General features: G+C 34.8%; 1 protein-coding gene across 6 annotated transcripts in view; it reads right to left on the reverse strand.

The window, feature by feature from the left end:
• Positions 1 to 25,001, reverse strand: part of DENND4A (DENN domain containing 4A) — a 161,453-nt gene that overhangs the window by 32,658 nt on the left and 103,794 nt on the right. For 2 of the 6 annotated variants that reach the window (XM_036736748.1, XM_036736746.1), the window contains exons 12-21: positions 19,695 to 19,795; positions 18,419 to 18,637; positions 17,559 to 17,704; positions 11,157 to 11,290; positions 3,941 to 4,076; positions 3,371 to 3,577; positions 3,148 to 3,276; positions 2,719 to 2,860; positions 2,192 to 2,320; positions 361 to 480 (exon numbers count right to left, since the gene is read on the reverse strand). In XM_036736748.1, coding sequence (XP_036592643.1) covers positions 361 to 480; positions 2,192 to 2,320; positions 2,719 to 2,860; positions 3,148 to 3,276; positions 3,371 to 3,577; positions 3,941 to 4,076; positions 11,157 to 11,290; positions 17,559 to 17,704; positions 18,419 to 18,637; positions 19,695 to 19,795 — 1,463 coding nt within the window. Of the gene's footprint in view, positions 1 to 360; positions 481 to 2,191; positions 2,324 to 2,718; positions 2,861 to 3,147; positions 3,277 to 3,370; positions 3,578 to 3,940; positions 4,077 to 11,156; positions 11,291 to 17,558; positions 17,705 to 18,418; positions 18,638 to 19,694; positions 19,796 to 25,001 lie in introns of all 6 variants that reach the window. The other 4 variants (XM_036736747.1, XM_036736745.1, XM_036736751.1 and 1 more) reach the window with 2 other exon arrangements.

Here is a 25,001-nt window from a genome sequence, read left to right on the forward strand (position 1 = left end):
TACTACATAATGATACTACATCAAGAGAATTTAGGTCTGAGTTCACTGCAATAGTATGTGACCTGGAAAGACATTTAAAAAGTCATTAATTGCATATATTCATGTGGTAAGATAGTTATCACTTTTATATGGAGTCCAATTTTCCTTATTATGAGGATGCATAATGATGCAAATATCTTGACCAGTCAGGGACCTGGGCAGGGATAAGAATAGAATAAGCATATTTTATACGGGAGGTCACTTATCTTTTTCAGTGAATACATAAGGTTAGCAGAAGGCACAATATACTTTGAACACCTGTGAACTGGCTCAACTACATAAACAGTAGCCAATTTTACATGTTGGTATATAAACACCTACAGGAACTACAATCACTCTCTTTCTTGTCCTCTTTTTCTTCCTGTAAATCTTGGGAAGACGTGTCACCTCTTCTAACTTCATCTTTAGATAATGAATTATATCCAAGATCTGACTGACCCCCTGGAAAGACAGAAAATATTTTAAAAGTTAAGAACAGTAATTATGTCATGTTTTATGAAATCCTTCATAGTGACAAGTGAAACTATCAGTAACATGATACTTAAATTAATCTATTTTAAAAAGTAATTAATTGTGAAATTTAAACAAAAAAAGCAATTAAACTTACATTTATATTAAAAAGCTCATATAGAACTATCTATAATTTATAAGTTATAATCTCTTGCTATACACCTTTCATTGTCTTTGCTTGTACATTGGTCCCCCTATTTGCATGTATACACACCCACACCCACATTATATAGTCATACAGTGCTTAGAATGACTTGCATACAAATTTCTGGATACATTTCAAATGAAATCACTGTACTGCCAAGTCCTTTCTTATTCCCACTAATGGGAGGGAGTAGAGTGCTTGTCCTCCTTTTACCAACCTACCCTTAATAGCAGGAAGCCCAACAGGGCAAAGAAAAGTCTGCAAATAATACAAAGTAGAAAAGCCATTTAAAGATAACTAAAATTTAACTGAATATATTAGCATAAATATACAAGGATTTTAGATTGGTTTTATGTAACTGATGAGCTCATTAAGGTTTCAGCTAAAAGAAACCCAAACAAACCCATATATATTTTTAAAAATGTAATTATATTGGAATAAGGAAGAAAAAGCTCAAGTAATACATTGAAATTAAAAGCTAAAACATTATCCTATAATAGAATTTATCATTTTAGGTTATTTATTTTCTTATATTGGTTGTATTTGTTGTAACATTGAACTTATACATTTCTAATGAAAATATTACTCTAATTCATAAATAGTTCTTAAATTTTAGAAAAATAATTTCAATAGACCCCTCTCTTTTAAATGATATATTTTTAATCACATTTCTAAAAAAAATGCATAGCTCAGGTTGAGCAAGCTCTCACTGAATTATTCAAGATATAAAACTTGCCAAGAAAAAACTAAAAACATGGATATCATATTTTATTATGATTTACCCATAACACAGTTCCTCCTAAAAATGAACATTAAAAAAAACCAAACAAATGTTCTCTGTTGCAAGTAAAGCAGCTTTTAAGTTTTGTTTTTAATAAATTTTGGATCTGTCAATTCATAATTCCTGTCAGTCATGAATAGGCTGCTATTATACTATTTCTAAATGCTTTATCTAGTTTTAAAAAATGTCACATGTAAAGGACAAATTGATACACTAACTCATTTACTACGTGGATCCTATCAGTCAACACTACTTAGAGAATATCTGTGTATAAATTTCTTATATTACAGTGAAATTAATTTAGTTCTTCAGTGCTAAGATGCTATAAATTTTTAACCTTATAATTTTTCTAGCGGTTAAGAATTTTTATAGAATGTACTCAAAGGAGATTATATACTCAAGGGATCTATATGCTTCTGGAACTAATTATATTTTAATATACTAAAATGTTTAAATAAGCTGCTTTAGTAGCTCTTCAACCTTTTATTCTATTAAAAATAACGAATGGAAGAAATCAAACAGCTAATGAACTTTGGAATCTGGCCAATGTTAAATAATAAGAACAAGTATTTTAATAGAACATTATATGTTTCATAAGTCATCTACTTAACATCATATCAAGTTAAAAGAGAACATTCAAAACAGGAACAAGACAGTCTATCAAATCCTGTTTAAAATATATGCCATAATACATATATACATATACACACACAAACCTGTACTAGATCTATCATCAGTAGAATCTACTTTGATTAACTCAGTGTTGAAGGGTGCCTGCTCCACAGTGTTTGTGTCATTACAACTATCCATGCTGCCATGACTAACAGCATCCAGGTCACTGCCATCTGCTTAAGAACACAATATGATAACATTTACCACTCAAGGAGATATACCCCAAAATACCCATTAGTCTGCTGATTCTTATTTGCTTATGGTGGCAATCTAGTGACTTGTTGTATGAAAGAATCTGAACCTTTTCATCTATTTAGCAAAAATGTGTTCAGCATAAAGCAAACACATAACAAGTTATGGATTTGTTTAAATTAAGCAACTCAAGATTGAAATTTAAACAATGTCAAGAAGATCAATTAGTTTTTAAAGGTTAAAATATTATGTGCTAAAGACTTTGTACGAGACAACCAAAACTAGCAAAATATTCAGTATTGTAAATTTAAAACACTTATAGAATTCAAATATTAATAAATCATTTCATGAAAAAAAATCTTAAAACCACTTTACTTACCTGAGAGAGGAGCATGTGATAGATGGGCATTTTTTCTTAAAACTTTTTTGAACTGTGCTATTCCTAAAACAACATTTCTTATTTTGGTCCACAGAAAATAACCACTTCGACTGCTTGAAGGCCAGGTACTTTCCAAAACAGCCTATTAATAAAATACAACATATAATGATTATCAACTATAACAGCCCCACTAGATACATATCCTCTTCTCTCTTTTCCCTCCCTCCCTTCCTCTGCATCTCTTTCTCCCTTTCCAAACCAAAGACTAGAATATAAGGAGATGCTATCTATTTTAAAAGTACATTTTCAATTAAATAAGTACTTAAAGAAATCCTTGCAGTTTTATCAATAGCACTTAAATTCATGCATTATAATTATCAAAAATATTTATCACTCTTCCACCACACTACACTAAACCAAATTAATTACCTTATTATAGTAACCATAAGTAATGGCATTGGGATGAACACCAGCTTTTTTCATTTCAAAAAGTACTCGCACTGCAAGAACAGGCTGACCATACTGGCCACACAGCTGCATAAGAACCCGATAGCAGACCTGAAACAGTTATGTTAAGAGGTATATAGAATTAGAAGCCTATATGTACAATCTTTAGAAGGAAGCAATGGATTTTATGAGACTTAACTATTACCTCATCGGGAGGATCAATCTTTTTAGAATGCATTTTTCGAAGTACATCATATGCTGTTTTCAGAGCCCTGACTTTTGAATGGCACACTTTCACATATGCTGGGAGGCAAATAAACCACAGTCCATAACAATGACGTAACAGGCATCTGGACCACATCTGAGGGATGGAGGAATACCTCTTTGCTATCTTATGGGCTGACTTTATTTCCTAGGAAACAACGAGTTTTCATTAATGACCTTATGTCCTTATTCACATGATCAACGTCATAATTATAAACTATAGGTCAAATCCGGTTACAACATTCCTACCACACCAAAATCTTTGAATACCTAAAACATGTTAAAATAATTAGTGTTACATACACATACATATATACTTCAAACTATATCTGTTATAGTAAGATTGTAATATAATAAAATAATTAAATGATCTTTCAGAACGGGCTGCGATGAGATTTGAACTGTAATAGTTATTGAGTGCTCTACGATGTGATACTTAGGAGTGATAGATTAAAGGGTGCAGAAGATTTAAACTGTGATGACAATAAAAAGTAAAAACTTTTCAAATTACCTGTTTAGTTCTTCTGAACATCGCTGAAGGGCTATTAGGACTACTATTTTTTGAGGCCAGTTTATTATTTTGTGTTTGCAGAAATCCCTCTGGCCTCTCAAATAAATCTATCTTCAGGACAGGAAATCCATTATAACTGTTACAAGATAGGGGAAAAAATCTCTTGTTAAAACTTATATGCAGAAGAACATGATATCTATAGATTATCCTAAAATAGTAAGATTATTATTGAAGTAATTTGTAACCACTTTTGATTACTTAAGGCAAAATTCACTTAGCTAAAGAAATATTGTCAAAGGACCAATAGGAAATAGAAACAAAGAGCAAAGCAGTCCAACGAAGTTGTGTTCTATAAAGGTACACAATGTGTTGATGGCATTACTAAATAGCAATGAGAGTTCTTTTATTTTTTTAAAAAAATTAATTCATTTATTTTTAGTTTTCAACATTCACTTCCATAAGATTTTGAGTTCTAAATTTTCTCCGTCCCCCTCTCCCCTCTCCAAGATGGCATATAATCTGATATAGGCTCTCCATACACATTTATATTAAACATATTTTTACTTTAGTCATGTTGTAAAGAGGAATTAGAACCAATGGGAGGAACCACAAGAAAGAAGAAACAAAAAAAAGGGAGAGAGCAAACAATATACTTCGATCTGCATTCAGACTCCATAGTTCTTTTCCTGGATGTGGACAGTACTTTCCACCACTAGTGATTTTCTAATGCAAGTGATTAAATAGAAGTCCTCTACCTGTGGGGGTATGAACTGTTTTGTTTTTGTCTTTATATTACCAACAATTAGTACAGATCCTGACACATGATGTAAGCCAAATAAATGTGAGTTGAGTTCTGAATACCTTATAGAGATAAATCTCATCACATTGTAGTCACATTCTGTATGTTTGTATGTATCCATGCATTTGTTTATGTACACACATATATGAATCTCCATGTAAGCTACCTTCTCTCTGCATATGGACAGGACAGAACTGATCTCCATCAGCAGGAATGCATTTTGTTTTTCCAGTAGTGGCTACTGTTTGCAATAAAACATTTCAGGCTCAAGAAAACCACTATCCCTAATCCCCCAAGAAAAAGGGAAAGGCAGGTGGATGTCTAAATTAAGACCTAGAAGCTTACTTCAATAGGTCAAAGATTTTGTGATTTCATTCTTGTGGAAACTGTCTACACTGTCAAGACTGCACCTCCTCTGTAAACCTTAACATTCATGAAGAAAAGAATCATTGAATCAAGAAAAGGAAAGAAAAGAAAAGAAGAGAAGAGAAAAGAAAAGGAAAGAAGAGAAAAGAAAAGAAAAGGAAAGAAAAGAAAAGGAAAGAAAAGAAAAAAATCATTGTCTTGTGGCCAATCTGGTGAGAAGCAAGCTTCTCTGAACTTCACTAGGCTGGTCCTCAAATGACATATGGACAATCTTTTGCTGGACCCATTTTGGCCTCCTTAAAGTTGTTGTGAGGATTAAATGAGATAACATTTGTAAAGCCCTTAGCACAGTGCCTGGCACATGTTGTTTTTGTTGTTGTTTAGTTGTTCAGTTGTGTCTAACTCTTTGTGATCTCATATGACTAGAATGCTTTGCCATTTCCTTCTCCAGTGCATTAGATAAACAGAGGTTAAGTGACTTGCCTAGGGTCACACAGCTAGTGAATGTCACAGACTGTATTTGAATTCAGGTCTTCCTCACTCTAGGTCCAGGCCTCTATCCACTGAGCCTAGCTCCCTGTCTATTGCCTGGCAAACAGTAGGTGCTTAATCTTTTCCCCTTCTTTTTCAGTTTGGTAGGACTTGTCAGTGCTTATACATCAAAGTTATGTCTACATCATACTAGCAATAAAAACACAGCAGCTACAGAGTAAGACAACATGGAAAAAATGAATGATATAACATAGAACAAATAAATTAATCAAAATGGGGAAATCAGAGAAGTAAAGTTATATTGTCAAATAATACAAAGAAATGGTACTGCTCTATCTGCCAAACTGGCCCTCTAGAAATCATATCGAAAAAGAACTAAACCACTTAGCTCTGAAATGGGTCCATACAACCTTATCTTCATTCTGGCCAGTTTCCAACCTGCTACTATGCACATACCCCTATGGGGAATGAATTGATTCTCCTACAGCTGCACTCATCATCTGTGTGTCTTTGTAGAAAAACAAACAAAAACACCCGCTCTTGTTCAGTGTTCCCCTACTGTCCCTCACTATTACTCTCCTTAAGAATAAATTCTCCCGATTTTTTATTTGTACTCCCTACATGCAGAAGACTACTTAGCATATAGTAAGCACTTAATAAATGCTTTTCATTACTTCATTCAAGATTTATAAAAGAGTAATAAATGTCCAAGTAGGAAAGGAAGACTTATAAAAGTATGAAAATGTTTTAAATATCTTAGAAAAAGGGATCAATAAAAATATTAGAAGTTATAACATTTATGGAGAAATGCAGTAGACTTAAAAATAGCTAGGTGGCACAGTGTATAGAGCACTGGGACAAGTCAGGAAGATGAGTCCAAGTCCAGCCTCAGACACTTACTAGCTGTGTGACTCTGGGCAAGTCATTTAACCTGTTTGCCTCAATTTCCTTATCTGCGAAATGGGGACAATAACAGCACCTACCTCACAGAGTTGTTGTGAGGATCAATTGAGATAATATTTGTAAAGTGCTTAGCACAGCGCCTAGGACACAGTAGGCACTAAACAAATGCTTATTCTTTTCTCTTCCCCCTAGACTGGAGAAAAGCAAGTTTCTAACTTGTACAAGTTTCAGTGCATACCTCAGCTTCTCCATTCTTTCTCCTGCTACATGGGGAAATTACTCTATGTCCTACTGCCTGCCCTTCGTAGAAATTTTGTAACAATTAAGGGGAAGATCATGCCCCCAAAAAACCCTTTTCAATAAAAAAGCAAAAATATGAGACTGAGATAAATATATAATAATTTTTTGAGCTCTTGAAAAGAAAAATACTATGTAAACCTGAAGTAGTATTATAATTGGAGAATAAAAGAAAAATAGTAACAGTTGATGAAAAAAGCTATTAACATTTTCTTCCCTTCAAAAATTTATTATTTTAGCACATTTTTCTTTTTAAATTTTAAATTCCAGATTCTCTCTCTCCCTCCCATATTTTTTCACCCACTGTGAAGGCAAACAATATGATATCAATTATACATGTGAACTCTTACAAAACATATTTGCATATTAGCATATCACAAAACCAAGTTTAAAAAATAAAGCTAGAAAATTATGCTTCAATTTGCACTCAAGAGTTCATCAGTCCTTTCTTTGGAGGTGGATAACATTTTTTCATCATCAGTCCTTTGGAATTGTCTTGGATCATTGTGTTGATCAGAGCAAATAAGTCTTTCACAGTTGATCATCATTATAACACTGCTATTACTGTGCACAATTAGCTCCCCATTCTTCTCACTTCACTTTGCATCGGTTCATACAGGTCTTGCTATATTTTCCTGAAACCACCACCCTTATCATTTCTTATAGCACAATAAAACTCCATCACAGTCATAAACCACAAATTGTTCAGCCATGCCCCAATTTACAATTCTTTACTACCACAAAGGGCTGCTACTTTAAATATTTTTATAAATGTAGGTCCTTTTCCTATGATCTCTTTGGGGGTACAGACCTAGTAGTGGTATTACTGGATCAAAGGGTATGCACAGTTTTATAGCCTGTTGGGAATAGTTTTAGAGTGTTTTCCAGAATGGTTGGGCCCATTCACTATCCCACCAATAGTTTGTTAATGTGTGTATTTTTCCTCATCCCCTCCAGCATGTATCATTTCTGAAAGGTATGAGGTGGCACCTCAAAGTGATTTTAATTTGCCTTTTTCTAATTAATTATGATTTAGAGCATTTTATATGACTATAGATAGCTTTGACTTCTTCTGAAAACTGCCTGTTCATATCATTTGACCATTTATGATTACTATGTACTTCCCTCTATTCTATTTTCTTCTGTTTATCCTTCTCATGCTCTCTCTTTTTATCCCATCCCTCCTCAAAAGTCTGTTTTGCTTCTGACCACTGCCTCCCTTAATTCACCATCACTTTTATCATCCCCCCTGCCCCTTCCCCTGACTTCCCTATTGGGTAACACAAATTTCTACGTCCAACAGAGGGGTGTGTGTATAAGAATACTACACACACACACACACGTGTGTGTGTGTGTATATGTGTGTATTGTTTTTCTTCCCTCTTTGAACCAGTTCAATGAGAGTGAGATTCAAGTATTGCCTGTCACCCCACATTGCATTTTCCCCTCCACTATAAACATTCTTCCTTGCATGCCTCTTTTACATGAGAAAAATTTCCCCATTCTAGCTGTCTTCTCCCAGTACATCCCTCTTTTCACCCTTTCTTTTTTTGAGATCATCCTAACATAACAGACTCACACTCAGGTCCTCTGTCTATGTAGACTCCTAACTGCCCTACTAATGATAAAGTTCTAAGGAGTTACATGTATCATCTTTCCATATAGAAATGTAAGCAGTTTAACTTATATTGAGTCCCTTATGATCACTCTTTCATGTTTACCTTTTTATGTTTCCCTTGAGTCTTGTGTTTGAATGCCAAATTTTCCACTCAGCTCTGGTCTTTTCAATAGGAATGTTTGAAAGTCCTCTATTTCATTGAATATCTATTTTTCCCCTGAAGGATTATACTCAGTTTTGCTGGGTAGGTGATTCTTGCTACTAATCCAAATTCCTTTGCTTTCCAGAATATCATATTCTAAACCCTCCAATCCTTTAAGGTAAAAGCTGGTAAATCTTGCATTATCCTGACTAGCTCCATGATATTTGAATTGTTTCTTTCTTTTGCTGTTTGCAATATTTACTCCTTGATCTGGGAGCTCTGGACTTGGGCTATAATATTCCTGGGAGTTTTTATTTTAGGATCTTTTTCAGAAGGTGATTGATGGATCCTTTCAATTTCTATTTTATCCTTGGGATCTAAGATACTGGGGCAGTTTTCCTTGATGATTTCTTGAAATATGATGTCTAGGATCTTTTTTTGATCTTGGCTTTGAGGTAGCCCAATAATTCTTAAAGTTATCTCTCCTTGGTCTATTTATTTTCCAGATCAGTTGTTTATCCAATGAGATATTTCATATTTGCTTCTATTTTTCATTCTTTTAACTTTGTTTTATTGTTTTTTAATGTCTCATGGAGTCATTAGCTCTTGCCCGATTCTAATTTTTAAGGAATTATTTTCTTTAGTGAGCTTTTGTAACTCTTTTTCCATTTGGCCAATTCTGTTTTTTAAGGAGTCCTTTGGTGAATTTTTATGTTTCTTTTACCATTAGGCCAATTCTGTTTTTAAAGGTGTTCTTTTCTTCAGTATTTTTATACCTTTTTTAACCAACCTTTTAATTCTCTTTTCATTATTTTCTTGTATCATTCTCATTCCTTTTCCCAATTTTTCCTCTACCACTTTTATCTCTTTCTTTAACTCTTCCAGGAATTCTTGCTGGCCCTGGGTCCAATAAGCATTTTTGAGGCTTTGCTTGTAGCTATTTTTCTTCTAAGTTTATGTCTTAGTCTTCCTTGCCACTGTAGTAGATATTTATGGTCAAGATCTTTTTTTGTTGTTTGATCACTTTCCCAGCCTATTTCTTTACTTTGAATTTTATACTAAAGTTGAACTCTGTTCACCTGGGAGTGGGAAGGCACTGTGCCAAGTTTTGGCTTTTTTGTCCTACTGTTTTCAGAGTTAGCTCAGGGGGTCTGCAAGTTTTTGGTGCTTCCAAGGTTTCTTATCCTGAGAAAGGAATGATCATTGCTCTCCTGATTTGTGCTCTGGTTTTTACACAGGAAGGGCCTCTGCTCTCCTGCAGCCCTTAACACTCCTCTTGGCCCTGGAACTACGATCAGGTCCTCTGTTCTCTCGTAACTGGCCACTGGCATTCCTCTCTGACATCAAACTGCAACCCAGAACCGCTTATGGGCAATCAAATTTCAAATAAATTCCAGCTGTACCCAGTGCCAGCTGGCAATCTCCTCCTTCCTTCTTTTTTTTTTTTTGAGGCAATTGGGGTTAGGTGACTTACCTAGGATAACACAGCTAATAAGTATCTGAGGCTGGATTTGACCTCAGGTCCTCCTGTCTTCAGGGCCGGTGCTCTATCCACTGTACCACCTAGAGGCACCCCCTGTAATCTCTTTCTAATCAGTTGTCCGACACCCACAACCCCCACTGTCTCTGCGCTGAGAACTTCCAAAACTGCTTCACTATTCTGGCGTCCTCCAAGGCCCACTGTTGATGCTCCTGTCCAGTTCTGGGCCTGCATTCACTCCAGTGTTACAGACCTTTCCTGCGGATTTCCTGAATTGTCTTAGGCTGGAATAAATGTCTCCCTCTGAACTTTTTTTTGCCTCTGTCACTCCAAAATTTGATTTGTGGTGCTATTTTAAAGTTGTTTGGAGGGGAACATTGGGAAGGTTTGGCTAAGTTTCAGCCTGTACTCAACCATCTTGAGTTACAGCATTTTCTAAAATCTATTACTATTTTAAAAAATTTCCAAACCAACCAATCAATCAAAAAAAATTTACCGTAAGTTAACTGTGTACTAGAAACAAGAATGCATCTAAAGCACGTAGTAAATTTACCAGGATCAAATTTGTTAACACAGATTTCAATTAAAACAAAGACCATTTCTTGAAAGTTTATAGTATGAAATTAAAGATGCAGAACCAAGCCTACAATCATATAAAATATTGTAAAATCTTTCTGAAGGCCACAGAATTTGATCAATCTTTTAAAAATGACCTTTAATGAAATAAACAAAAATTTTGAAATGTTCTTGAAATATAATACAATTACATAAATTTTTGTCTAACAGAACTCTTCTCAACATTTGAGGGTATGACTAATTACCTGGCATGATGAAACTTTCCCAAATTTGTGGGTACTACGGAAAAAACCCCACAAAGTTGTTTAGGTATGTTTAATTTGTTTAATGATTTGCTATAAATTTGTCCATTACCTACAAATATTAAGATCTATAATGTTTTAGCTTTTCAAAATACCATAGTACATGGGATCATAGATTTTTGAGCTACAATGTAACTTAAAGATTATCAAGTCCCACCTCTCCCCATTTTACTGATGTAAACTAGTATATACAGATGATCAAATTTCTCTTTTGAACCCATACATTTTACTTATTGAATACCTGTATTGTAAAGGGTGTTCTTCACCAGTAGGTAGATGTGGGATCTCAGGTGGGGTTACGAAAACAGTATGTTCACTTTTGAAGGATTCATCCAGTTCTATAAGTCGCATTTCACCATTTTTGTCCATATCTACCTAAAGAGGTTTAAAAAAAATACACTAAAAACACATTTTCCTTGGAGGCAAATGGTTACAAATATCCTAAAAAGCAACAGAAAGATGTATGCTAGGCACAAGGAGCTGAGGCATCTTACTAAAAGCAGCTTATATGCTAGAACTGGCCTAAAGACATTGCCTAGGATGTGTACAACCACAGAAGGAGTGAAAGATCATGTAAGAGAGAATGAGTGGACAGAAGGCCTGAGGCAATAAGTGCCTCTGAGATTTAGGAAAGCCACTGCAGTACAATGGGAAGCTCCTCAATAGGATGGCTTATACAAAGGCAAACAAGAAATACAGAAGGAGAAGTTGAGAAATGACTGCCATCATTAGAGGTAAGAGTTTCCAATGAATTCACAGATCCACTGAATACCAAAAGTTCAACAATCAATAAGCACTTATTAAGTGCCTACTATGTGCCAGGCACTGTGTAAAGGGCTAGGGATACAAAGAAAAAGTGAAGACAGTTTCTGCTTTCAAGGAGCTAGCATTCCCATAGAAAACATACATGTATATACAAAGATACATAGAAAGTAAGTACAAGGTCACATTGGGAAGGCACCAGTAGTCAGGGGAGAATGGGAAAGGCTTGGTTCAGAAGTTGGAGGTGGAGCTGAGTCTTGAAGGAAGCTAGAGATTCTGAAAGGTGGAAGTGAAAAGGGAGAGCATTCTAGGAGTGGGACACAGCCAGCATGAAGATCTGGAGAGGGGTGATGAAGGATCACGTGTGAGGGACAGTAAATAGACCAGTAGGACCGAACTACAGAATGAATAAAGGACTGCAATATGTAGGAAGACTGGAAATATAAGAAGAAACTAGGTTGTGAAGAGCTTTCAATGTCAAATGAAGGACTTTGTATTACGTGTTTGAGGTAACAGAGCCACTAGAGTTTATTGAGCAAGTGGGGGTCAGATCTGTACTTTGGGAAAATAATTTTGAAAATTGTGAGGAAGATGGATTGGACTGAGGAGAGACTTGAGGCAGGGAGATTAATTAGGAGGCTACTGTAATAGTCCATGCCAGTGGACAGAAGGGATGTGTGTCAGAAATGCTGTAGAGAGAGAAATACAAAATTTGGAAACTAATTGGATATTGTGGGATGAGAGAATAGTCAAGGATGACACTGAGATTTTGATTTCACAAAATATCTGATTCTAGATGTAATAAGGGAAATTTAAAAATTTACTTTTGGGGTAGAATATTTCAGCCCTCATTGGCAAATGCTAAAGACACAAGATATTTAGTGCAATTACTCATAAGCAGGGTCATCCTTAGTGGACTGTGGGACTCAGAGCCATCCTAGGGAATTGGAGGGCTGAGGCAAATCATATTGTGCAGTTTCTCCAACATTTTGTAGGTAGGTGAAATCAGGCCAAAAAATCATCACAGAGAAGAAATGAAGAAAAAATAAGAAATAAAATGTCAAAAAAGGGTTAAAATGAAATCAAGGACAACTAAAATTGTGTGTATGTATTAGCCTGATCAAATGAATGTGAGTTCTGGGTCTTTTTAAAAAATTATGACCTCCACAAGTGATACGGTCTCCAAGTTATACTTCCCAATTTTTGTTGCAGGCACTATGATCTCTGTTCCCTAGGTTTGCTATTTAAGACTGATGTCTAACTTTTCTTTGTCTTTTAGCCTTTCATATCCAGTTAGCTGCTAAGTTTTGTCTCTTTTACTTCCATAATATTTATTGCATCTGTCCCCTTTTCTCCACTAGTTCAGATCCTCATCACACAGTGCATGAACTATTATAATAGTCTCTTAATTGATATCTTTGCCTTTATTCTCTCTTCCATATTCCAGCGTGGCTTAGATACTACCTCTCTTGAGGGCAGGGGCTTGTGATGCCTTTCTGTTTACAAAACCTAGGACAATGATGTGTACACATCAGGGGCTTAATAAAATTTTGTGGAACTGAAATGTGTTATTGGACATCCAGCTGGTTCCAGAATCAGGATTAGGGGGATTCCCAAACCAAAGACCAGAGTCAAAGGCAATCAAGCCAACTTTTATAAGAATTGATAAATGCTTGTTGACTGATTGATTGCCCTACCCTAGAGACAGGTTAAACTCTTCACAATGCCTCATCTCCCAAAATGACATGCTATAATTGCTGAGATTTTATGTTGTAGGTGTAGCTTCAGCATTATTTTTAAACAAGTATTTGCCTTTGCAAATTCTCAATATAGCCCAATAAAAGCTTTATATCTTATTTCAAAATTACAAAAATAAACATGAACTATATCCAGCATTTCTGTCTTTTGCAAAGCATAATGATATCTGTGTCTGTCACAGAGAGAAAAAAAATCCAATGCCCATATGAGGATAAAATTAAAATAGTTTTCAAAGCCACTTTTATGTTTTCTTCATATTTTCTGTAAGACTTATACCTGCCTTGAAAATGCTCTTTAGAGATGCTTATGGTACTTAAAAGATAGAAATAAAAAGTATCAAAATTATAATCATATACATAGCAAGAAAAATGACTTTTTACAAGGAGTTATAAGTGAAACTTTATTAAAGTCTCCCAATGATAATGCATGGCTGTGAATCTTGAAATATAATCTATAAAGAATGAAATTGCAGGTCACACAAAAGGTGATGAAGAGAGGGATGGTGTACAAAAAGAGGTTACAGTATATTAGCAAAGAGGAATTGAATGCAAGAAGTAGCATAAAAGTTACCATCAAAGAGATGCATGACTGAAAAAGGAAAAGAGCTGGTTACATAAGAAACAAGGGCTTGATAACTTTCGTGCTCGAGGTACCCTCATAATGTTAATGACCTAGAATACTCGGTGGACCCTGTAGGGGCTTGAAGGGATGACCCCTTCAAGCATCACAAGGCATATGTACATGGATTTCACTCTATTTCAAGGGGGAGGATGTCCCAACCTGTTATTAAGTTCAGATTTCACTAAAAGTACTGAAGAATTGCACCTGCTTAATACTTCAAGGTCCTGCAGTTTTATTGGTCTATGTACTCCCTCCACTGACATTGATATTAGTTCCTCTAAAATTTAGTAGATTGTCTTCAAGAGTTGTGATAGAAAAATTTACCTTGTGGCAGGTATCCATCCCTTCCCCCCAAAATCCCTTTAAAATTGGTCATTTTCTCTTTATAACATCAAGAGGCAGTATGAAATGAGAAAAGTTTCCAACTAGACTCTAGGTATATCACAAAGATCTAGTACCTGTCTCTGACAGAGAAAGAAAGGAGAAAGGGAATGACAATGAAATAAGAATTTGGTCACTTAAATTTCTTTTTAACTCAGAGCTGACTCAACTGAGGAAGTACCTCCCTCCCCCAAATTCCTAAAACTCCTAAGATTTAGATTAGGAATGGATATTAGAGATCATCTAGTCCACCCCTCCCCAACACACACATGCACATGTGCATGCACACACACACACACATATGCACACTTTTACAGATGAGGAAATGGAAGGTGGAAGAAGTTAGTTGTCTTGTCAAAGGTCACACAAATAATAAGTAGCACCACCTGGGTCCTCTGACTCCCAAATCAGCATAGTCAGTTACTTTTTAAAAAGTCAAATACTTTGGGACCAATGATAAAAGAATTAATAAATTTCTTAATTCTACTTTATTTGTACCCTATATTACAATTTCTTCAAGGTACTATTGATAGCACTGAACACAGAATCCATGATGTGAAATTAAAACATATACAGAAATAACACAGCATTGTACTTTCATTCTTTTGAGAATGGAAATTCTATTTAATTCTAGGTATCAAATTAGTTTGTCCTGAAATTATAATGTAGGCTACCCAGAAAGAAAAATTACTAGAGTATATTCTGGCTTGTTGTGGCATGTGTGACAGTGAAAAAAAAAGTCATTTTCTTTATAATGTAAACAAAACTATTTAGATTTGTAATTAATAAAAAACTTCACAACTGGATGAGTTATAATTATTTTTGAAGAAGGGTTATTGAATTTTATCCCATATTACATAAGTAATCTTTTTTTCAATCTAGAATTAAAACTGTAATTTAAGGCATATTTCAGTTTTAAAAATTTCTATATAAATACTAATATATATATTTCAAATTGGAGACTTCTGAGGCCTGACAGTCATCAAGCAATCACTCCAATAACCTTCTGCATTAATTTCTGTTGAGCCAACAGCAGGTGACCTACTTTCATGAAATCCTAGTCAACTAATGCATTAATTATATAGTATATTAATGTTTCAGATCATAATGTCTCAGGTTCTTAGCAACATGAAAAGCCTTGTGTTTCCTACAATTTTAATTAGAATTATTTTTTAGCCACATGATACTACAATATGGATGAATAACATATTCATGGTTAGCTGAAACTTAGCATTTTTAACCAAGATACCCACAATGGCACAAAAATATAATGGAACTGTAGGAGATTTCAGTCTGTGCAGAGAACTTTATATGAAATGGTGAACAGTTTTGTCTACTACTACTGCTGCTGCTGCTACTGCTACTGCTACTGCTACTTACTACTACCTACTACCACCCGACCCCCACTATGAATGCTATTACTAAGTATTAAAAAAATGGGCCTGTTTTCTTACAAGTTAAAGAAGTATATTAACAATAACATTGTAATTTTTTTCTTCCTTGTGAGTTGGCTGGCTAAGTTCTGAAGAAAATTCTGTTTAAAGTAATAGATTATAGCCCTAAACCCAACAATTTGTCTCATAAATATATGCCATTGCCCACAAAGGAGAACAAGGTGAAGATGTATGTAGTTGGTTAGTGTTTGAAACAATTTAAAGTTCACATTCTATTGATAACAGGAATATCAACTCTATGTAACTAGCACACATTTGTTTCTATAGAAAAGATTTACAGGGAAATATGGTGATTAGGTTTCCAGATCAGGCCACAAAAATCACTTAACCCATAACATGATATTATTTCAATGATACACTGTGACTATGGGAAAACTCACTGAGTTCCAACTAGAGAGAGCAAAAACACATCTCCCTTATCTGACAATATTTGGGGTAGTAGAGATATACTGGGAAACAGTTACTTGCTAACTTTATTTACACCTGCACCAGGGGAGGTACTTCTCTACAAGTGTGTTTTTAGGTGATCCTTATAAATGCCTCGGATACAGATTACAACAAATCTGCAGAGAAACCATTTCTATAGAAAAAACCCCACCATCATAGTTATACCACAGAAATGCATCAAAATATTACAATAAAGCTTCATCGCACAGTTACATAAATAAGCCCATAAACTACATTTCCAATGTGTCTTACAACTTAATGGAATCAAAGATTTTGTTGGTGGCAATAGGTCTGCATTTCACCACTTCAGTCATCTTTGAGCATTAATAGAGGAGCTAAGTTTTAAAATAATATAATCCAAAGTACTACTCATTATTTTTAAGGTGATGAACATAAACTACCCTTCTATGTATGAGACTTGTTGGTTTGGCAAAATAATACAATAGGCATTCTCTATTTTAAAAGGAATTTCAAACTTAGGAATATCCAAAGCCCTAAGACTGCTAATTATAGTAGGTCAGGAGCTGCCATTATTAGCTATGCAAGCTTGGACAAATCAATTTATCACTTTAGGTCTCAGTTTCTTTTGTAAAATGAGGGGGTTGGAGGATCTCTAAAGTCCTTCCTAACTCTAATCCACGATGCTATGAAATTTTCAGTTAGAAAACAATACAAGATACATTGCATAATTCAATAACAGGAAAGTGAGGGTTGGTATTATAACTGTTAATCACTGCAAATAAAAATAAAAAAAGGAAAAGAGTAGAAAATCTTGGGTGCTTTAATCAGGGAATTCCCAGGATGAAATAAATTACCGTGAACTGGACCGAAGAGAATCTTAAAGTCAGTGGAAAGCTATCAAACACTATTAGCACAATATCTACTATAACAAAACGTGCCACAGTGCCAGCTACTATTTGAACTATTATTGAGCCAAAGGTTTATTTCAATTTATTAGTGGACTTTCCCATAAGAACAACTTTTATCATGAAAAGTCAACAACAAAACTGAATTTATTCAAATTTGCTTTAAAATCATCTTCATTGAAACTTCTTTTCCACAATGCACATTATCCCAACACAAAGACTTTATTTCAAACAAAGCAAGCACAGGTTACTTCATACATGGGCAGGTTTTTTTTTTAAATTCATGAGGTTCATTATTATGACCCAAAGTAAAGCTCATCTGTAGATGAGAGGTTCCATAACAATATTACTTACTTTGTCTACACAATCATCAAAAAATGCCAGGCTTGCATCTTTGTCACTGACAAAGGAACATTCCTCAATGAAGCGAATAAACATTTGTGTTTTGGTCATCATGCTGTAGAATTTTTGATGGGACCGGTCCCGGCTTTTTAAGAACCCTATTAATCAAGCACATAAACTATCAGAATGTTGCTTGTGTACTTCTAAATTATGAGTAAAAAACAGTTAAATATGAAAATACAGAAAACTTATTACAAATGTTAGCTTCTCAAATTACTTTATTTGACTCTGTTAGGTTGTTTTTCAAAAGAGAAGTACTTTTCCTTTCTAAAATTCTTTTTTCACATATATCTTCTAGAGGTAGTATGGTCTGGTAGTTAGGGGGCCAGTCTTGGTGTAAAGAAGATCTGTGTTCAAATCTTGCTCCTGAAACATACTAGCTATACGCATTTAGAAAAATAACTAAACCTTTCAGTACCTCCAGGAAACTCTCTAACACAATTTGCAGATGAGTTGTGATCTACATGGAAGGAGTTTCCACACTAAGAGCTCCCTCCCCTTGCCAAGGAAATCATAGTTCTATCCAAAAAAAGGTCTAAATTATAAAGCAAGTAAACTCTGCATTTTTCACAATTTTTCTTTTAAATACACCAAACATTTATGTACAAGATCTCATTAACTACTTAAATTATTTCTTTTGCCTATCTTTACTATTTTGTGTTCAATCAATAAATTTGAGAGAGTTACAAATTAATCTTAAAGAAATTAATTAAATATGTAATGGTTAAAGTATCCACTGAAAAGGTGAGTCATTCACATAACTCACTTGCTAAAGAGCCAAAACTAGTAGATGGTAAAATGGAATCACTCACCTTGTAGCTCAAAAAGGGAACTTGCATCTGTGGCTGTCTCAGATGGGGCTTGTGTTATTGGCCTTAAGTATGATCTGTAACCTTTTAATATAGAGGCCATGAAACCTAAAAATGCCTCCTGGATTTCCATATCTATCAAATGCAATCTCTTTCCTGAGTTAAAATCATAGTCATTCATTGCTAGATCCATTAATTCATCTTCTCTGGGTCTCTGTTGTACTGTGAAGAAATACAGTGTTAGTGTTTTCTTCATAATGACAGCAAATATTTTTCTCAATGATAAATAGTAGATAACAGTTCAAAGCCAGTTCCATTGGCTGAAGAGTCAGTTTCATATGCTTATACCACGAAATTTTTAAGGTGTGCTTTTCTCTTTTTTTTTACCTCCTACTGGGTATATCTTATTCATGCTATAAGAAAATTACATTTATCTTAATCTTGGGTAAATTTTTTCTAGTTCTCTCTCTCTGATGATTTTAAAAGTCAACTTCTCCCATATTATATATTTTATTGACTCTCATATATATTATACTTCATATGAATCACAGTATTTCCTTTAAGGCTTTTAAATAAGGCTATCACTAAAATACCAGGGATTCAAACAAAGAAACTACAGTTTAATCCCTTTATCACCATCTCTGGAATACTTCCAGGACACATCCTTACTCGTTCCTTTTATAGAAACCCTCCATGTGCTAAATCAATTTCCATCCTGATTAATGTAATTATACTTTTGGCAAATATCTATTTTCTAAACATTTGAAACTTTATAATGCAGCTCCAAGATTCACTGAATCAAAAGCATATGGTGTAACTCCTACACTATATACTGCAACTATAATTTTCTAATTTAATTTTAAAATAAATTTTCTCAGATCTTCAAAACTTGTTTCTGTACTTATATCTCTCTACTTCATTATTTTACTTATAAGCAAAGGTGAACTTTTGGTTTTTTTCAGGTATTTTAGTAAAAGAAAATTAAGGGAGATAATTTTAAAAGATTTATTCCCTGTTTTATCATTCAATAATTCTTTTCAATATGGCAGGAGTGTGAGTAAAAATGTTCAATTTATTATTTGCTTCATTTTCTACCCTAAATTTTGCTTTAACACCCAAGATATGAATACTTCCCTCTAGTATTTAAAATGCAAAATTAGGGGAAAAGGTTTATTAAAGGGCAAGGTAAGCAAAGTATTTCATATTAGCCTCAAGAGATAAAAGATAATGGAAAGAAGGGTAACAAATCCACCCCTTCTACCTTAATTTATCTACTTACATTTTGCTAGTTGCTGGTGCAAATTATTCAATGTGTTCATCAGATTTTTGCATGGTTTCTTTGGAAGTATCTTCCAGGCTATATTCTTCTTATCTCCAGTTCTGAGATTTAAAAGCAACAATACCAGATGGAATTATTTTTATAAAGTTACACTTCTTTGTGAAATGATCTGGCCGTTTTGGAGAGCAGTTTGGAGCTATGCCCAAAGGGCTATAAAAATGTGCATGCTTTTTGACTCAGCAATCCCACTTCTGGGGCTGCATTCCAAAGAGATCATACAAATGGGAAAGGGACATGTACAAGGGTGTTTATAGTGGCTCTTTTTGCGGTGGCAAAGAGTTGGAAACTGAGGGGATGCCCATCGGTTGGGGAATGGCTAAACAAGTTGTGGTATATGAGTGTAATGGAATGCTGTTGTACCATAGGAAATGATGGCAGACTTCAGAGAAACCTAGAAAGACTGATATGAACTGATGCTGAGTGAGGGGATCAGAACCGGGAGAATGTTGCAAACAGTTATAGCCACATTGTGTGATGACTAACTTTGACAGACTTGGCTCTTCTCAGCAATGCAAGGTTCCAGGACAACTCCAGGGAGCTCATGATGGAAAGTGCTATCCACATCCAGAGAAAGAATTCCAGAGTCTGAATGCAGATCGAAGCATACTATTCGCCCTCTTTTTGTTTTTATTTTATTTTGTTCTTCTTTCTTGTGGTTCATTCCATTGGTTATAATTCTTCTTTACAATATGACTAATGTGAAAATATATTTAATATGAATGTTTATGTAGAGCCTATATTAGATTGCATGCTATCTTGGGGAGGGGAAAGGGGAGGAAGGAAGAGAAAATTTAAAACTCAAAAGCTTGCGGAACTGAATGTTGTAAACTAAAAATAAATTAATTAATTAAAAGAAAATAAAGTTACACTGTTATGTGTGAAAAAGGAAAAAGAGAAAGCACATGGTGGTAACAAATAAAATGCAAAGTGTACAATGTTTTTGGAGGCAAAAGGAGAAAAACACTGTAGTGGTAGTTCTGGGTATCTGGTATTTTAAAACTAAGTTAATGAACATGACAGTCTTTATTTTATACACATCTATACTCTACTCTAGTATTTTGTATGTAGTTCCATGACCATAGTAAGTTCTCAACAGACATTTGTTTGGAATTACGCTGACACTACCAGGGCAATAAATAGATATGAATACCTTCAAACTAGTTAAACTGGAACCATTTAAAAATACTGTAACTTCACTGAAATGAATTTTAGTCATGGAAACAATAAAGTGACCTTATTAAAAGCTAATCTCTCCCGTAAAGTGGTTCACCATAGCATAAACTTCAGAAGAACATTATAACTAAGTTTCAAATATGCTTTATATCCTAGCAGTTTACCTAATCAAAATAATTTCTTTGGCATGTGAAATAATGCTTTAAGATAGGTTGCCTGCTTTTGTGAGACTCAATGCAGAGGGTATGAGGGAATGATTTACACATGACTTAAAGAGTTTAAAAAACAGCCAAGTCAGATAGTACCACATCGTGAAGAAAGATGAGAAAAGCTCTAGAAAAAGATGAAAAAGGCTGCTACGAAGCCTTTCTCAAAAGCCCCCAGTGACTCAATTCCCAGGAGAATAAATAGATGAAGAAAACTACCTGTTTACTGTCATCATTTGCTACAAAGAGTTAGCAATAAAAGTTTGTAATTAGAGTAACAAAGAATAGAGAATCTTAGTTCCTGAAAGTATGGGGGTGGTGGCAGAGGAATATTGCAGTAACCTACAGAGTGTGCCCTTGGCTAGTGTTTTTGTCCCTGTAAAAAAAAAAAACAACAATGTGCACACTCTTTTTCATACTAGAAGAGAAAGGTAAAAGGGGTAGAGGAACATCTCTTCACTCTCCAATTAACAGGAAGAATCCAACAGTTCTAAAAGAAGGGAAAGCTGAAAAGGAATCTGAAGAGATAGAAGAATCCTAACCGGTGCCAGTATTTTGGCAAAGAGAAGAGAGGGGAAAAAGGACCACTGATTACCTGAAACTTAGTATTTGGATTAAATATAGCTTCTTCCCATAAGCAAATACTTTCTGTACCTCAATGAATGGTGACGTAGTGCCATCAGGAGAAAGATAGTTCAGTAATAGTCAAAGGACAAAGAGTAATAGAGACTACCCGACTGCTATGCAGTACTGAAGAGGCTATATGTAAAGCTGATATGAAGACATGATATCTTCCTAGAGCATGCATTCATGATGTGATCAATGGCCTCCTGAGTCTTCTCTAACCTGATCACAGGGTCACAGTTTTAGAACTGTCAGAAACCAGAGATCTTCTGGTCTAAACCCTTCATTTCACAGAAGAGGAAATGGGCTCAGAAAGGAGAAGAGACTTGTTCAAAACTGCCAAACGGCGAACTGTCAGAGCAAAGATGTGAATCCAAATCTTCTTGACTCTAAATCCAGCCTTCTTTCCACCATACCATGATGCTTCTGACACTTCACACAGAAGCAAATGATATTGTTAAAAGGAAACTGATAATGATCACTAGGCATAATGAAGTCCTGGACAAGAAACTGAATCCCTTAGGATCAAAGTTAGTATTCCCATTGCTCCTGCAGATTAAATGTAAGAGCTTCAGAATAAAGAAAAAGCAGATTTAGCAAGCAAACAACTAATTAAGAAGATGATGGTTGAATAAAGAATTTGCCTTTCTAGACTAGGAGTTAGAATTTAGGAATAGGTCGAGGATGAAGTACATTTTATGAGAGGCAGTAAAAATAAATTTGACTGGAAAGTTGGGTATGTTTTATTTCCTCAGTAAGATGTTAGCTCCTTGAAGGCAGGAACTATTTCATTTTTGTCTCTGTAGTCTCAGTGCCTAACAATGCTTTGAATATACTGTGTATTTAATAAACACTCATTGAATTAAAGCTCTCACCAATTGTCATAGATTTAATTATGCATATGACATGCAAATCTATATAAATTGTACCTCAGTACCATTGGTTGATAGCCATCTCCACCTACATGTTCTCTCAAATTTGGTATGTCCAAAATGGAACTTGTTTTCTTCTATAATCCCATCCCTCCTCCAAATTTCCCTTGCTCTGTTAAAGATACCACTATCCTTCAAGATACTAAGTTTTTAAGTTCAGTCAGCCTTGACAGTGCTGTCTCCAGGCCAACATCCCAGTTCAACATCCGAATTGGCCAACATAATTATAATTGCTCTCTATGCTTCCTATTTCTTCTCTCTCCAATCCATCCTCCTCAGCTCTTCCAGTTACCTTCCAAAGAAACAATGCTGATCAAGTTACTATATTTTCAAAAACTTTCAATGGCTCCCTACTGACTAAAAAGATCAAATGCCAGCTCCTCGGCCTTGGAACTATCACCTACCACCCACCCCATCCATCAGCTTGCCATCTACCCTGTAGCAATTCTCCCCAGAACGCTCAACCTAATGAGAATATACCCTAAGTGAATAAATGTGCTCAATTTTGGAACCACAGCCCTGGGCTAGTGCTCGATAAGTCAGAAAATATGATACACATTGCTCATTATATTTCTATTGTTCCAGACATTTCATTCCACAACCCACCCCAGTCATCTCCTTGGTATCTGCCCTGCTGATAAGTATGTATATCCTGCAGTACTCTTTTACCCCTACTTTCCACCTTTTGCTCTAGGAACAGTTATCAAATCAATACTACCATTGCTCTAGGAAAGGGCATGTCAGTTGACTCTCCCATGATTCTTTTCACCATCCTTGTGACAGAACATCTTTAGCTGTCATTAAGGAGTTCAAGTCATGAGATCCAGGGAGACGATATCCCTGAGTACCAAGAAATTAACTGATGTGATTTTTGAGTCATTGTAAGTGATCTGTGAAAAATTACAGGGAATTGGAAAGGTGCTACAAAACTGGAAACAGGTAAATGTTATCCCAATTTTAATTGAGGAGAATAAAGTGGAATGCTTAAATTATAGGCCTGTAAGCTTGACCTCAAATACTGACAAAATCCTCAAATATACTATTAAGGAAAGAATTTATGAGCATTTAAAAAGCAAAGTAGAGATGACTAAGAGTCAGCATCATCAAAAGCAAATTATGACAGATTCACTTCCTTTTTTTGGTTAGAGTTACTAAACTACTAGACCAAAGGAATATCACAATCATTGCTTATCTGATGAAGTTTCTCATGACATCCTTGTGGATAAGGTGGAAAGATGTGGGCTGGATGATAGCACAGTTAAGTGAATTTAGAAATATTTAAATAACTGGACCCTAATAGTAGTGATTAACGGACTGAAATAACATTCAGAGACAGGTCTCTAATGGAGTGATCCAGTAAGCTAGCCCTGGTTCTGTGCTAGTTAATATTTTTTATCAACAACTTTGATGATGTTGAACTTAATTAATTTGCAAATGACACAAAAGTTGAGGCAGAATTGAGAGAGAAACCTGGTTCTAGGCAAGATAAGGTGAAAGGTTACCACTTCTCAAAACCCAGGGTGGTTCTAGGAGTCCAAGTTTCCAGTGAGGAGAGGATAGAGATAATGTCTAGAATGGAGGGAAAAGTTTTGGAGATCATGGTTGGGAAATGAACTGAAGGACTAGTTCTGGGCAAGATAAAGAAGAGAAAGCACATCTATCAGAGGCTGGGGGTTTTTGATTATTTTCCTTGATATTCTAGATCAGGAATTTTAAAATCTTTTTTGTATCATAGACTCTTTTAGCAGTCCATAGTGAAGCCTATGGACCCTTCTCTGAAAAATGTTTTTAAATGCATATAATAAAGTACAAAGGAATACAACTAAAATCAATTATGTTTAAATAGTTGTCAAAAAATAATAATAATAATGATAATAAAATTCACTGACCCTAGATTAAGAATCCTTGTTCTAGACCTTTTGTTCTTTTAAATGAATCTTGTAATTATTTTGTCTAGCTCTAAAAGTATTATTTTGGTAATTTAATTAACATAGCACTAAAAATGTGAATTAATTTAGATAGTATAATTTAAATTATACTGGAATGGTCTAAACATGAGTAATGAATATACCTTCAATTTTTTTTAATTTCTTTGAAGTATTTTATAATCATACATATGTGCATATGTGTGTGTGTGTGTGTGTGTGTGTGTGTGTGTGTGTGTATGTTTTGAGTGTTCCTTAGGTTAACTTCCAGATATTTTATGCATTTTGTTATTTTGAATGAAACTTCCCTTTCTACTATCTCTTCCTAAATGTTGTTATTGCTACATAGGATGTGATGTTGATTCAGATACTTCACTGAAGCTATTA

The sequence above is a fragment of the Trichosurus vulpecula genome, chromosome 8, assembly GCF_011100635.1.
Source record: "Trichosurus vulpecula isolate mTriVul1 chromosome 8, mTriVul1.pri, whole genome shotgun sequence".
In the NCBI taxonomy this organism is placed as follows: Eukaryota; Metazoa; Chordata; class Mammalia; order Diprotodontia; family Phalangeridae; genus Trichosurus; species Trichosurus vulpecula.